Source organism: Schistocerca cancellata, chromosome 2 (genome assembly GCF_023864275.1).
Source record: "Schistocerca cancellata isolate TAMUIC-IGC-003103 chromosome 2, iqSchCanc2.1, whole genome shotgun sequence".
Lineage (NCBI taxonomy): Eukaryota > Metazoa > Arthropoda > Insecta > Orthoptera > Acrididae > Schistocerca > Schistocerca cancellata.
Genome location: NC_064627.1, coordinates 463,733,465 through 463,749,953, shown reverse-complemented (window position 1 = coordinate 463,749,953; position 16,489 = coordinate 463,733,465). Strand labels below are relative to the sequence as shown.

General features: G+C 39.2%; 1 protein-coding gene across 1 annotated transcript in view; it reads right to left on the bottom strand.

Moving 5' to 3' along the window:
* Positions 1-16,489, bottom strand: part of LOC126161972 (cytoplasmic dynein 2 heavy chain 1) — a 778,966-nt gene that overhangs the window by 615,829 nt on the left and 146,648 nt on the right. Inside the window, 1 exon segment of the mRNA XM_049918163.1 lies at positions 2,776-2,922. Within this exon segment, the coding sequence (XP_049774120.1) occupies positions 2,776-2,922 (147 nt within the window).

Here is a 16,489-nt window from a genome sequence, read left to right as displayed (position 1 = left end):
GCCAGTTATCAGTGTAAGCAACCGCATCAGGCAACCACTTCTTAATTGCACATCACATCATTATATCACCAACGATTACAAAAGTACAAAGGGAAACCAATACAAGTAGGAATATTTATATGTTCAATAAAATCAAACAGTGGAAAGTCCAGGATGGGATTTCAACAACATTATAAAAAGGACGGACTGCTACTCATCACATAGAGGAGGTGCTGAGTCACTGACAGGCACATTTAAGTTTTTGCACAAAAAAATTCTTATTTGGAAATGTAAATCACATGCACACATTCACACAAGCACTGTCACACACATGGCCACTGTCTTCAGCCACTGTGGTCTGGGCGACAACGGCCGGTGAAAGCGTCTATGTGTATGAGTTGTGCTTGTGTGAATGAATGTCTCTTTTTACATTTCCAAAGAAGATGGATATGTTCTGCTAACTAGATAAAGAGATAGTGATTTCATATCTCAAAGAAAAATTCAAAACATTTAGCTCTGGACAAGAGCATGTACACAAACTGTAGTTTCAAGTTCAGAAGGATAATTGACAAAATACAGTGCAGATATTTACCTAGTAGAAGAATTCACAATGGAAGGGTCTCTTCATGGCATAAACTCTCTGTAAATTCGCTGCTAAAGAAACAGCGATTATTTCACAATGGGTGTAAAATAATGTATACAGTCGTCTCTCAAAAGAACAATGAGTGAAATCTTCATTAGATACTGAAGCAGAATCTTATCAAAAGACCTCTCACAAAACCTAAAGAAATTCTGACAATGTGCAATGGCTCTCAGTGGTACCAAAGTTAAGTCTTCTTACATTCATTTACGACATAGGAAACAAAATTTAGGGTAGCAAAGAATAAGCAAAAAATTTAATCATATTAAAATTTTTCTGTGATAATGAAGCTCCAGGAGACTATCTCACCTTCATTCTCACACTACTCTGAAGATGAGCAATACACTTGGATGAATAAAAACATCATGACCACCTGAATAACAGTATGCCGATTCGCTTGCATGACATAGATTCAAAAAGTCCAAGGTATGTTTGCAGAGGTATGTGGCAGCAGACTTCCATGCATAGATCAAACAATTCTGGAAATAATAAGTCTTTGGCTTGTGGTCATGGAGCTGACCCTCAGCAATGTCCCAGATGTGATCCAATGGGTTCAGATCAGGTGAATTTGGTGATTAAGGCATCAGTGCAAGGTTACTATCATGCTCCTCAAGTCACTGTAGAATTATCTTGGTGAGTAATCACACTAGAAATTGCTGTCTCTGTCAGGGAGGACATCAAGCGTGGAGGGATGCATTACTACTTCATGTTCCATGGCAGTCCAGGTGAATGTTCTTCATAGCATACTACTGCCCTACCAGCCTGTATCCATGGTGTGGCGCACATTTGGAGCACCTGTTCGCTTGGATGACAACGTATCCGAGTATGAATATCGAACCAGTGTAACAATAAATGTGACTCATCTGATCACGTGATGAATTTTCACTGATCCGCAGACTAATTTCAATGATCCTATGCCTACTGCTATTTTAATTAATGGATGATGTCACCTGGTCAAGACGTATGTTGCATAACCCCATATTCAACAATGTGCTCCGAACTGTGTGCTCTGTAACATTTGTGACTGCTCGAACATTAGACTGTCATCAACTCTGCCACATATTGCAGCCTATTCTGCATTACAGAGAGGTCAAACATACAACCTCCACATTTTATGACAGAACTGGATATCCAACACATTGTCGCCTGCCTGTGGTTTCACTGTACTTCAAGCACTTTCCACAGATTATCATGACAGAAGTGCATGTACAGCTGACCAGCTTCACTGTCTATGAGGCGCTCATTCCCAGGTACATGGCCACAACAATCTGCACTTTGTGAAAGATTTTTACTTCAGTGGATTTCCCCATTTCTGGTACGTACTGTCACTTGAGTGATCCCCATTTTTCTCTGCTGTACTTGCACACTTGGCATGCTGTGCCACATGCCCACAACACCACTTGGTGACATTTAGTCTCATTGTGGGAAATGGTCATAATGTTTTGGCTCACCAATGTAGATATTAAACAATGGAAAATCCAGGATGGAATGTAACAATATGAGAGAAGGAAAGTTGCTACTCACCATATAGCGGAGATGCTAAGTCGTGATAGGCACAATAAAAAGATTCACACAATCACAGCTTTCGGCCATTAAGGCCTTTGTCAGCAGTAGACAAACATACACACATGCACACACACACTCACGCAAACACAACTTACACACACGTCTGCAGTCTGAGAGAGCTGAAACTAAACTGCGAGCAGCAGCACCAGTGCATGATGGGAGTGGCTACTGGGTGGGGGTAAGGAGGAGACTGGGGCGGGAAGGGGGAGGGATAGTATGGTGGGAGTGGCGGACAGTGAAGTGTTGCAGTTTAGACAGAGGGCACGAGAGAAGGTGCAGAGGGGGCAGGGGGTAAGTAGCGGAAAGGAGAGAAATAAAAATAAAAATAAATTAAAAGACTGGGTGTGGTGGTGAAATGACGGCTGTGTAGTGTGGGACTGGGAGCAGGGAGGGAGCTGAATGGGTGATGACTGTGACTAACAAACCTTTCCAGATATGTTATTTGGATTTTTAATAATGCATAATATTTCCAAATAGTTACTTGCATTTTTAATAATGCAAACTGACTCCAGAACAGCATTCAAACTGTTGATTAATCAATCAATGTTACTTATACATATTTTTCAAATTAAAAAAAACATGTACAGTACCTTTGTATTATAACTGGAAAAATTGAGTTCTCTGTAGATTCAGCAGTACCCCTAAAATTATTGGGAAGGGCAAGGAAGCGTTTCAGCTGCCCATAATACTTCATGCGAATTTCTTCCATTGGTGGCTGAAATTGTAGTTTTTGTTGCCTGAAACAAAATTTTAAAAAAATTCCTAGTTAAGTATTTAACTTTACATTTACATAAATTGACTATTTTTATCCTAAAAGGAATCAGCTAACATATGGCACAGACAGAGTACGACCACTACCACCTCGACCCATGATTCTTTAAAGAACTGAATTCCCATGTGTAAAACAGTTACTTTACAAATAAGTTAATATAATTTTCATTCCATTTTAAGAACAGCTGGTTTTTCATGCATCTAAGTGTTTATGATGTTATGTCTCCTGAACTATGCATTGTACAATAATATAATTTTGCAGGTACATTCGGTGGTGTACATGGGTATGGTCTGCAAAATGTGCTGCAAATAGAATTAATAGCATAGAAATAATAAAATTAAGATGTCATGTCTGATGCTGAAACCTTTACTGCATGACCAGTGAAAATGTAATAAACCAGAAAGATTTTTTCTTTTGTGGTTTTGTGGGAGTGTCAGTGAGAAAACATTTTGAAGAGGTTTGAAATACTGTGTAAAGTCTGTTCCAGACAGTTTTAATCTTGTTGTTGAAAAAGCTTTTTTTTTTTTTTTTTTTTTTCCCCCCACCACACATACAATTTCAGGCTTTGATGACTCTCCTTAAGAGTTTACAGTACTATTTGTAACGTGTATAAACCATTCTAGGATTTCTTGCCACATCAGTTCTAGGCAAAAGATCACACTATCAATGATTACCACCATTGTCTTTGTCAGGAGCAATTGGCTGTTGAGGCTGCTGCTGTGGCACCCTTGTATGCAGAAGGAAGTGGTATATTGAAGTACTAAGAGATGATGATACATGTTTGAAGCTATAGAGGTTGTAGATACTGTGGTTATGAATCTCACAGTAACAGTTCAGTTGAAGAGCAATGGACATCTCTAAATTATACAAATAGCAGAAGTTGGACACACAAACACATCGACAGGGAAGGTAACTGTAAAGAAACCTTGGGTAAAAGAAGAAATTCTTCAACTGCTCAAAGAATGAAGGAAGTAAAAAAATTTTCAGGGAAAAACAAGACCATTATAAGTCACTTCGAAAGCTAATGCAAAATACTTGTAGGAAGAACATGAAGAAATCAAAAAAGAAATGGTTGTTACAAAGACAGGTTCAGCATACAGAAAAGTCTAAACAACCTTCAGTAAAATTAAAAACAAGGGCATTAACATTATTAGTGCAATGGGAATACCACTGTTAAATGCAAAGGAGAGAGTGGATTGTTGGAAAGAGTATTTTGCAGCCTTCTATAAGGACGAAGGACTGTCTGAAGATATGACAAAAGAGGAAGTGTGAATTGATATGGTAGACTTAAGGAATCCAGTATTAATGTCAGAGTTTAACAGAGCTTTGAAAGATTTGCAATTAAATAATGCAAAAGTGCCAGACAACATTTCTTCAAAATTCTGAGATCTTTGGGGGAAGTGGCAACCAAATAACTATTCAACATCTTGTGTAGAATCTGTGATACTGGAGACACACCACCAAACTTTCAGAAAAATATCATCCACACAATCCCAAAGATAGCAAAGCAGGTAAGTACAGCAACTATCAGCCGGTCGGCTTAACAGCTCATGCATCCAAGTTGCTGACAAGAATAATATACAGAAGAACACAAAAGAAAATTGAGGATTGTTAGATTTCAATAAGTTTAGTTCTTTGAAAGGTAAAGGCACCAGAGTGGCAGTTCTGGCTTTGCGAGTGATAATGGAAGCAAGACTTATGAAAAATTAAATTTTGTTCAAAGGATTTATTGACCTAGAAAAAATGTTTGACAAAGTAAAATGGTGCAGAATGTTCGGAATTCTGAGGAAAATAGGAGTAAGCTATAGAGAAAGAAGAGTAATATACAATATGTACAAGACCCAAGAAGAAACAATAAGACTGCAAGACAAAGAGCGAAGTGCTGAGATTAAAAAGGATATAAGGCAGGGATGTAGTCATTTGAGCAGACTGCTCAGTGTATACAGCAAAGAAGCAATGATGGAAATCAAAGAAAAGTTCAAAAGTGGGATTAAAATTCAGGATGAAAGGATATAACTGATAAGATTCACAGATGGCATGGCTACCCTTCGTAAATGTGAAGAAGTATTACAAGATCTGTTGAATGGAACTAACACTCTAATAAGTACAGAATATGGATTGAGAGTAAAATAAGACAAAAGTAATGAGAAGCAGCAGAAACGAGAATAGAGAGAAACTTAATATCAAATATGGTGATCACAAAGTAGATGAAGTTTAGGAGTTCTGCTACTTTGAAAGCAAGATAACCCACGATGACTGAAGCAAGGAAGGCATAAAAAGCTGACTAACATTGCCAAAAGGGCACTAGTGGCCAAGAGAAGTCAACTAGTACCAAACACAGGCCTTAATTTGGGGAAGATTTTTTTAGATAATACATTTGATGTTGAAAAATATGTGGACTGGTACAATACAGAATGAGGTGGATCTCCACAATCTCCACATAACAGGCAAAGAAAGGAACAAAAGGAGAATACTGGCAAGAAGAAGGAACAGGATGACAGCACACATGTTAAGACATTATGGTGGTAGAGGTCTGGACGTTAGGCACTGGTAGATATTGAAGGTGAAGGCTTGACAATGACAGCTGTTGGTAGGATGATGATGCACCCTACGACGTAGGGTGTCGGTGGGTTTCATTCTCCAGTGGAAGTATAACAGCTTGGCACTGAGTAGGCATGTAACATGGCATAAAAAAGTGGTGTCCTTACTACAGCACTCTCTATTGTGATAGGCACACTGCCTGCCGATCATGTCAGCACCGCTGGACACCATAAGGCTGTGTGAAGCTATGATGTATACAGCCCATGCAGTTCAACGTTAGACTTGCAGCTTGCATGCTCCTGGAGAGGTGGCAGCCCACAATACATGCCTGGCATGCACAGTAGTATGGTCCCAGGTGGACAGTATACTAACAATCATCTGACATGATTTGACACACAAGCTTATTCCATCAGTTTGTGTTCCTGATTTTGACTTTTTGTGCATATCACATGCTTTGAATAGGATTGTACGTATGTTGCTCATATTCTGCTTGATTTTTGCTCACATCTCTAATATTGGGCACAGTAAATGATTTCACATTTGTTTTTGTTTCATATAAAATATAAGCCAGGTTCATCACAAGGTTTTCTGTGGGGTCACTTATATTTGTTCCTACTGCTCAATTTAATAGCATTGTAATTGTATTGCTCATATTCTAATTACCCTCCCTTCCCCACCATCGATTTTTCGCACTTTCTCGCATTGTAATTGTATTGCTCATACTCTAATTACCCTCCGTTCCCCACCATCGATTTTTTTCACTTTCTCGCATTTAATGGAGGACCCCATACTGTAGATTTTCAGAGAATTGGTATTCAACTTTATTACTTCTTGTCACTAAATGAATTTGTAATTCTGCTTTGAATGGCATTGGCTCTTTGCACTGAATATGCTTTGTAGTCTTACTGACTACAGCATTCCTTCTCGCAAATGGTAAAAAATGTAACAGTAGTTATGTGTTTGCACATTATTAATACGTTTTACAGAAACATGTTTTAGCAGAAATCAATGTACTAGAATCATCCTCCCACTCCAATGAAAATTTTGGAGTTCTCCTTTAAATGTGAGAAAATACAGAAAATGGCCACAAACATAAATAGAGTACCAGCAATATAGTTACTGTGCATTGAGTTGAGCAGTTCCACAAAACACCGTATCATGAAATCAACTTCTGTTTTATATGAAACAGAAACAAATACGGAATCATTTATCTCCAAATATTATGGATATGAGCAAAATTCAGGCAAAATACAAGCAACATACTTGCATTGCAATTTGAAGGGTGCAATACACACAAGAAGTTGTAAATACAAACAAAATTCGATGAAACAAGGGGTGATGAAACAAGATTCTGTTTACTATGAAACCAAAATGAATATGGAAGATCTTGAATTACATAATAAGAAACTTATATGAAGCAGGATTAATAAATTTACAGTACTCCAAGTGGTCTGGCAATGAACCAAAGCCATGATACTGGTAATCCCTGTATGAGTTTCACCCCCTCGATGTAGTGGTTTATTAGATACTTAGTTTCACATCCATGAATCATATGCACGACTTTACTCATTACAATAATAAAAATTCTTATACGGAATAGAAGGAATTGTCAATGAAAAACGTTTGCAGTTTGTTTTCAAATTTTACTTTGCTGTCTGTTATACATTTTATATCACTGGGTGAGTTATCAAAACTTTACTTGCAACACTGGGCACCCTTTTTGTGCTAAAGACAACTTAATGTGGAGTAATGAATGTCTCTTTTCTTCTGGTATTGTAATTATGTACATCATTATTCCTTTTGAGCTGTTATGGATTATTGACAACAAACTTCATGAAAAAATAATATATGACAAAGCAGTAGTCAGAATGCCCAACTTTTTAAACAAATGTTTACAAGATGATCATGAGTGAGCAACAAATATTATTTTTTACAGCGTGTTCTTGAGCAGTGAAGATTTTCTTTCTTAAATACAAGTTACCCCAAAACATCATTCCATATGACATTATTGAACAAAAATATGCAAAATATCTGAACTTACTGATTTATCTCTCCACAAGATTTGTAATTATTCCAAGTGCATTTGTGGCTGAAATAAGTTGTTTTAGGAGTTCTAAAATGCACTTTTCCAGTTTAAATTCTCATCAACAAGGAGATCTAAAGTTCTGAATTTTCCACTCTATTTATTATTTTTTTACCATGTGTTACACCTAGATGTGCATTTAAAACTGAGAGTGAAACCATCCACAGAAAACCAGTCAGTGATAATTTTAAGAACACTGTTTGCCATTTCTTCTGTTTCTGTATGTATTCTTGGACTGATTGTAACACTAGTGTCATTTGCATAAAGAACTAATTCTGCTTGTTGTATATTAGATGGGATATCATTTACAATACTATACATGGTGGAGAAAAACTGTGTCACGAAATTTTAACAATTGCTAGACTCTTCCAGTAGGAACCAAAATTACTAATGTTGTGTAGGTCGACAACGCAACATTTTTAAACTACAGAAACTTGGCGCCACATGCTCCAATTGGCTATGAGATTGCCTTGTTGCTGTTCATCGGTTGATGGCAGCACTATGGTTGTCAGTTCACACATACAAATGTACACGTGTCAAACAGGTCTTGTTGTTTGTCTCCACCTCACGTCAGAGGCATTCACACTTAAGCTTCACTTCGGAACACACACACATCACCTGCGATTTAGTCATACAGAAAGCATGGCGGAACAATATTTGTTTGAATAACAATGAGATACGGTTTTCGTTTATGGACTAGCCAATGGTAATGCACATGAAGCTCGATGGTTGTATGAGGAACAGTACCCAGCAAGACCCCACCCACACCCACAAACGTTTACAGCAATTCACCAGAGACTTGACAAAATAGGGTCATTAGAGGGATATCATGGTGATGCTGGAGGATCTCAAACATGACAGAATGCTGCATTTGAAGAGACTGTTCTCGAGCACTTTGAGGAAGCACCTACACCAAGTATTTGAGCAGTTGGACACGACACAAAGGTCACTCATTGGTTAGTCTGGGTGGTTTTGGGGGATGACGACCAGCATTCATTTATTTTCCACCCTGTCCAAGACCTAAATCCTGTGGTGGACTACAAACACAGGCTAGGCTTTTGCCAGTGGTTTCTGTGATGTGCTGCACGAGATCCCTAATTCCCCACCATTTTGTTGTTTACCGAAGAGTGCACCTTCCATCGGGATGGTCTTTACAACACTCGAAACCTTCTTTACTGGGCAAGGGGAAATCCTCACATCACAAATGTCCACGGACACCGGGAATGATTTTCACTCAACATCTGGGCATGCACTGTGGGTAAGCATCTGATTTTGCTGGTCCGTCGACCTCCTCGACTAACCGGGCCAAATTACCTTCATTTTTTGCAAGAAACTCTACCCAGCCTGCTGGAAGATGTTACCCTGGACATATGGCTACGCATGTGGTTGCAGCGTGATGGGGCACCCACACATAACAGTCGTGCTGTGCATGGACATTTAAATGAACTCTTCGATGGCTGGGTAATTGGCAAAGGTACTCGCAGAACATGGCCCCCATGGTCACCAGACCTCATTCCACCGGACTTCTTCCTGTGGGAATTCTTCAAAGTACTAGTTCACCCACCTAGACGTGAACCATCTAGAAACGAAGAGGAATTAATGGATAACATTCAACATGCTGCCAATCACATCAGGGCAATGCCAGGAATCTTTGAAAGAGTTCGGCAAAACACTGTTCGGCATTACCAAGCTCGTGTCACATCAGAGGGCTGCCAGTTTGAGCACCTGCTTTAAGTAAACAATGTCCCAGCTACAAAAAAGGCCCTTCTCAGGGCCGACACAATTTGTAAAAGACAAACTAACAGCTGTTGATGAGTTTGTTCCTGATACGTATTACCATTAAACTACAGATGGATGTGTCAGGACCTCAGCAGATTCACCTCCAAGTCCACAGAGTGGAAGGCTGGCACGCTACCACTGAGCATGCGGGCCACCTTGGATACATTGTGATCTCCAGCAGGCAAAACATTCACGGTAGAGTGTTGTCCAGAGCATCGAGCAACAGAGCAATCCTGTGGCCAATAGAGAGCATGGCGCCAAGTTTCTGTAGTTTAAAAATTGTGCATTGTTGACCTACACAACATTATTAATTTTCATTCCTACTGGCATCAGCTATCTGGGGTTAAAATTTTGTGACACAATTTTTCTCCATCCTATATAAGGAACAATAGTGGACATAAGACTGAACCTTGGGGAGCCTCTTATATATCTTTCCTCAGTCAGATTAATGTCCATGGCCTACATTGGTTGTATTACTAGTGATGATTTTTTTTTTTTTTTTTTTTTTTTTTTTTTTTTTTTTTGTCTGTAAAATTTGGTGAGCGAACATGTAAATGGCATTCTCAGTAGAGTAACTCTTCTGAAACCCAAACCGTGACTTGCAGAGGATATTATTGTTGCTCAGGTGAGATGCTGTTCTATAATACACCACACTTTCAAAAATTTTGGAAAATGATGTCAGCAGTGGAACAGTCCAGTAGTTAAACACTGTAGGAGAAGGCAAAGACTGGAATACATCCAACAAATAATTGAGATGTAGAATGCAAGTGCTACTAAGAGATGAATAGATTGGTGTAACTGAAGACCTCATGATGGACAGCATAAAAACCGATCAGAGGTGTTTTAATCAAGTAAATAACTGAAAATGAGTAAATTGTGGACACATTAAGTTCTGATGGAGAAGACAATGAATAAGTCATAACTTAAACATTAGTTGATAACATCTTAGAGTGTAAAAAGAAAACACAAGGTACACATTAATTTTAATATAAAATGCAAGTACAATTATATTTAAATAATTGGAATAATGATAATGTTTGTTATAACAATCACATGAATTGGTATCATTAGTAGCTCTCTTGCACCTGATGGGCACATGCCTGTTTCCATTTATGCTAATCAGAGTCTCAGTTTGGCCTCCCCTTTCACATATCTGCACTTTGATTGTTCCTTTCATCAGTAGATACTGAGTTCCTTTTGTGTGAAGTACATAGATACAAAAGCTAAAATGAACAACTTAATTTTCTGCCTGAGGATGATGACAGCAATTCTTCACTTTCAGATAGAAATATTCATAGGAATATTGCCAGAAAAGTGCTTGGACTTTGCAGTCATGTTTCAAGTCAATCAATCGGTCTTGGAACTTCTGATGGTATTCTCATGTTCCTACTGAAAATGCTCTGGTTATGTCACTAACTAGTCACCACATTTTTCACAGTGCTCTACCAAATATAGACACAGTGTATCACAACATATGTGCTGCTGCAGCAGCCTCAGTACTGATGCTTCACTGCTGCTAAACCAGCAGTTCATGACATATCAGTTAATGAAATTCCCTTACCACAGCTTTTCCTCTTGAATTTGAGTTCATCATGTCTTGCACACATACTGGCAAACACCTGGCAACAATACAGCAGCTTGGGGAAATTAATGTATTACTCTAACAAAATTGTATTTAAAAACTTTTGTTATTAATATGTCTCATTTTTAAATTAATTGTCAATCAAAATACCATTTTAGTATTCGATTCAGCTATCATGAATTATCAAACAAATACTTATGAACTTAAATTCACCTACATTTTGTCAGTTGGTAACTAACACAATCATAAAGAAAACAAACACACAAAATGCACTACTGCCACCCCTCAGCAGCCACCTTTACATTGCAATGTTCATCTCTCATCTATTTACATTCCAGAGGCCCCTCAAGAAGTGAAAACGCCCAGGATGTGTGGTACTGCTCTGTGCCACCTCTTATCACCCAGATTTTAAAATTTCAACCACTGTTGGTAGAACAGTACATTTCCTTATCATTTTGTCTGATGTCTTCCTTTATACATCATACTTCACAAACACACACACACACACACACACACACACACACACACACACACACACACACTCAGACAAACAGACACACACAAAACTGTAGGTATTATTCTACAACAGGCTGTTACTGTTTAAGTATAGCCTTTCCAATATTGGGGTAAAATTTGTTTTCATGTTATGTTAGACATAGCTACTTTTTGCCTCGAATCTTTAACTACATAAAACCTTAAATGATGTATTTTGTAGGGATATAAAGTGGAACAATCATATATACACAGTCGTTGGTAAAGCAGGTGGCAGACTTCAATCTGTCGGTAGAGTGCTAGGGGCATAGGAGATCGCTTGCAAAACACTCATACAACCCACCCGTGAAAGAAGTTTCAAGTCTGTCCATGTCTATTTTTGCACAGCTGCCTTCATAACAAGTACTGTGACTGCAGAAATTGATCTTTCGTGGGATATAATATTTGCCATGACTCACTACCTGACTTAGAAACACCCGCAACTTTATGACTGTGTGGTCAACAAAAATAAAAAATCCATTTTCTTTTATTAAAAAAAAAAAAAAGAGGAAACTACAAGTCTTTCGTTATCTGTACTGGGTGTGAAATGAAGTAAACAGCTTCTTATCAAAATTAGTTTCAGAGACTTTTAGTAAAAGTGGAAGAGTCTTAATTAAAATAACTTGGTACTAGATGGAATTCTGAGGGTATCCATAGTTAAAGCTTCCCAGATCACAATAAAAATTATATCTTCTCCTGCACTGCTGACAGCAACCTATTCTGCAAATCATCCAAATTTCTAAAATTTCATTCCATTACTCCAGAGGATGTATATAGCAGCAGTGCTCATACATAGGGAGCACTACAGAGGCACCTCTGTAGGGGGTGGTACGTGTGTGGGGAAACCAGTGGAAACGCTGCTAACAGTTTAGCAATACAGCTTTATTATGTCTTCAATTCTACATGAGGCAGGCGTTGCTGCTAGGATGCCACCTGACAATGTTGCATCAGGGCTCCAGCCCAGCAGTTAAGGCTAGGTTACAGCCAGTTGCGACAGAGGCACTTCCTGGAGGAGTGACAGACCACATGGTCGGCCGCTGCTCTTCTCTCTGCAGTGGCAGCGGCATCTAAGCATGGGTTTTCACCCATGCCCCTCAGGCAGGTGTGGGACGGCAGCTGGCACTGTGACACTGAGTCCCTCCCTGGGCCTCAGCATCGGCACCAACAGGTACAGACAGCAAGCTGGTAGGGATGTGGCACCAAGCCCCGCGAAGCATCCAGTGTGGTGGCAGACACACCCTGATTTCAAACCAGAGGATGCTGCTGGTCCTGCTCAGTCGTTTCACAGTCCAGCGGTGCTCTGGCATCACAGTGCGGCTACTTTGTGATGACCAAGTCACAGAAGTGAATGATGTCCTGTCCTCAAATTCAGCCTCGTTTATACTCCACAAGTGCCCATTTGTTTCTCTAAGACCTGGTATCGAGTCACATTGATTATAACAAAAATACTCATACAAGTGGGGTAGAAATGACTGGCTAACTATATCATTCTTTGCAAGGCAGTTTACTGCTGCTTTCAGCTATCATTGCCTGGCAACTCATTTGCGCATCTGTTATTGTGCCCTGTTTGCCAACATATCATGATTGACAGCTCAGGCCTTACTCCAAAACATTACTCTACTTTGATTACAAGATTACAACTATACTCTTTATCTGTTCAGTTACCCCAAATTGTCTATTTGTAACTATTACATAAGTACTATATGGAATAAGTTGATCCATATGTCATCTCTTGCTCTGGGAATCCAGTTTACTGGAACTTGTATTACCACTGCATTGGGTTCCCTCATGCTACATCACCTCAAATATTTAAAAAAAAAAAAATACTATGCCAAGCAAAATCAGAATCACTATGGTGCTAGGAATGACCGCACTTTAAGTCACTGATACTCCTATTCCGCTACTGCTCTACATGCTGTAGCATTTGTTCTGCAGCCAATCACCCTTCTTGGACTACTATCATTCGGCTTAAGGAGTGGTCTGACCTAGCTCCCAAGTACCTTTCGGTAAGGTACGATTATGTTTCAATAAAATCTCTTGTGGTTCGTCAAGCCAGTACAGCTGTGGTTGTGTCACATTAACTAGAGTAACTCCCATCTTATCACTAGTATATGAAACGTAGACCCGTTAATTAGTAGTCCACTGCCTCACAACTCCAAATGTTTTGCCCATGAGTTTCCCTTACTCATAACAACCACTGACTACTACCATTGTACACTGAACAGGCCCAGTGCTGCTCTGCTCTCTGAAAATAAGGCTTTGTTTCAATCACCTTGTCTGGACAAAGTTTCCCCTTAAATAGTTGCAGAATGCATTTATCCCTACTCATTTATAACCTCACGAGTTGGGAATATTGTGACCACCCCAATCTGACACTCTTCGAGCTCACCCTTGCTCATCTTCAGGTGTCGATCCCCATCTCTTCCTAATACTAACAACCCTTCTTCCCTCACTTGCATAAATTTCCCAACTGTCACTAGCTTCACTGGATAAGTGTGCACTATGTAATACCAAAATAGTGTGTGTTTCCCAGCTATTAGTATTTTCACTGATACGTGCAATCATGCGCAATCTGTTACTACACTCACTGCTGCACTATGGTAGTATAATGCTGAGTTCTGACTACTCAGTTCCACTACTAGTTGTAATTCTGACGGCAACTCTCCTTCCACCTTCCATCCCTTCAGAAATTGCTCAGGTGATAGCAAAGCTAGACTTAATTGATTATGCAGTGCCTCATGGACTGCCTCCTGTAAATTTGTTAGCTTGTACCTTGCGTCCCAGATGCTATCACCTAGCAGCTGCAATAACCTTGTCAATGTTAACCTTGCATCTAATACCTCCATATGAACTTGCATTGCCTCCAAATCCCGGTTCATGGTACTAACCACGCACCTGGAATAATCCATGACTTCATTAGTCAAAGATGGTGGAGCATACATGTGTTGTTCAGCACATTGCTCTCCAAGTTCATAATTTACGTGGATTGCCACTCTACAGTCACATTATTTGCTTCTGCTAACTCTCTTGTGGCTTCTGAGTCATTCAATTTGCTCACATCACTTGTGTCTGCTGTCCCAAAGACTGTCTACAATATTCCATGCCCACATCTACCTTAAGCTCACGCGAAACTACTTCAATCTAGAGAAGGACAAAACTGTTCTTTTCAGAGATTGGATCAGAACTGGTCACTCACTGGAATGGACTAGTTCTTTTTCACGACTCACCACTCACCATTCACTCACAAAAATAAGTAAAAGGAACATGCACTTTTTTAATTCAGGTCACTAAACTGGTATTTTTATCTGATTTGGTCTTATTTTGAAAGAAAATATGATGAGGAGCAATAATTTTGTATTATGGCCCTAGTAAGTTTCAGATACAAAAGTTTTAAATTTCGACTATTGCAAAAGTTATAAATATTACAACAAAACCCTAAACATTTTTTATCAAGTGGAAAAATTTTACGACAAAATCTGCATCTGCATTCATTCAGACTGAACTTATTCCTACTGTGAATTCCTGTAGGCAGTCCTAACTCCTTTCTAAGTTTAACGGACCATTCCTATTCTCTGGATTATCTCTACCATTGTCCCTACATTCTGCTGGTAACCAAAACCTCCTCTACAACCAAAAATTCTTTCTTCAACTCATAACACTATCGAAAAATCTTTCAGCTCAGCTTTTACTGTACATGAAGGCGTCACAGTCAAAATTCTCAGCTTATTATTGATCCAGTACTGCTCACTATAACTACTGCTTCCTAGATCTTGAAGTTCTTTCCTGGACAACAAACACTCATTCCCATCAGACTAGCACCAGAGATCCAATTGCTAAGAAGAGTAGCTGGGTACATTCTGTATGAGGGGAGAGTGAATGTAGCTATCAGAAAAGTACTGAGAGTAAAAATTTAAATGAGCAGATTAAAGAATACAGAAACAACTGGAAGGGTTATGTGAAAACAATAGAAGACGCAGCTTTTATGATCACTGGCAACACATTACAAGTGCGATGCCAAGTCAAAGGATAAGAAGTAACAACTCACTCAAAAACATGTAAATTTTTACTGAGCTACTGAAATTTGATATTCTTTTGAAATCAAGAACAGAAACATGATGGAAGAGTTTTCTGCATTAATGTATCATTCTGAAGACCTCTGCTTTTGTTTGCCTTGGTAGCTGAGTGGTCTGTGTGATGGATTGTGAAGTGAAGGGGCCCAGGTTTGAGTCCCAGCAAAGTTGAAATTATTTTTTCCACTCACAGACTGGGTGTTGTGTTGCACTTACTTTCATATCGTAATATGTAGCTCTACTATTAAAATGCCTGAATGGATACTGTCAGACAATTAACTGGAAGAAAATGGATAGTTTTTTATTTTCTGTTTTCACAGACGAGAAAAGCTTCATGTACTAATAAGGTTTGCAAATCCACATGTGCGCATGGTCTATAACACATTTTTTGTAGCTTGGGAAACATTTCCGTAAGGGTGTGATGTCACACGCCATTGCAGCAGCCTAGCGCAGAATTTCCTTCCCATTCATTACAGCCACAAGAAACGCATTTTGAAATCAGATGGGCTACCATTCATTTTTTCCGAATAGCCCATTATCCACTCTTTCGAAAGATCTGGCCCTTTGAATCAATTCAGGAGCAGAGTGCCCATCTCTACTTCAATCACCTCTTGCATCTGCTCCTTTAATTGTGCATATGCCCTGAGGAGACCTCTCTCTGCTTCCCACTACTAATTGCCTGTTCTCGCACACCTGAAAATACTTCTTCCAGCTTTTAAATACTAAACTTAAAGACCATTTATGGCTAGAAAATACCACATATGGCTGTGTGGAAAACAAGGCTCCACCATCCATGTGGTGCTTCAGCAGTCCAGTTACTCCACCACCAGCGAAGAGGTACGCCACTGCCAAAACTAGTGTTCTTCTTCTCCTTCACCTGGCAACCTGAAGAAAGGATTCATATCACCTGTCCTCCTTTAAGAAACCTGCGTCTGTGAACAGTGAT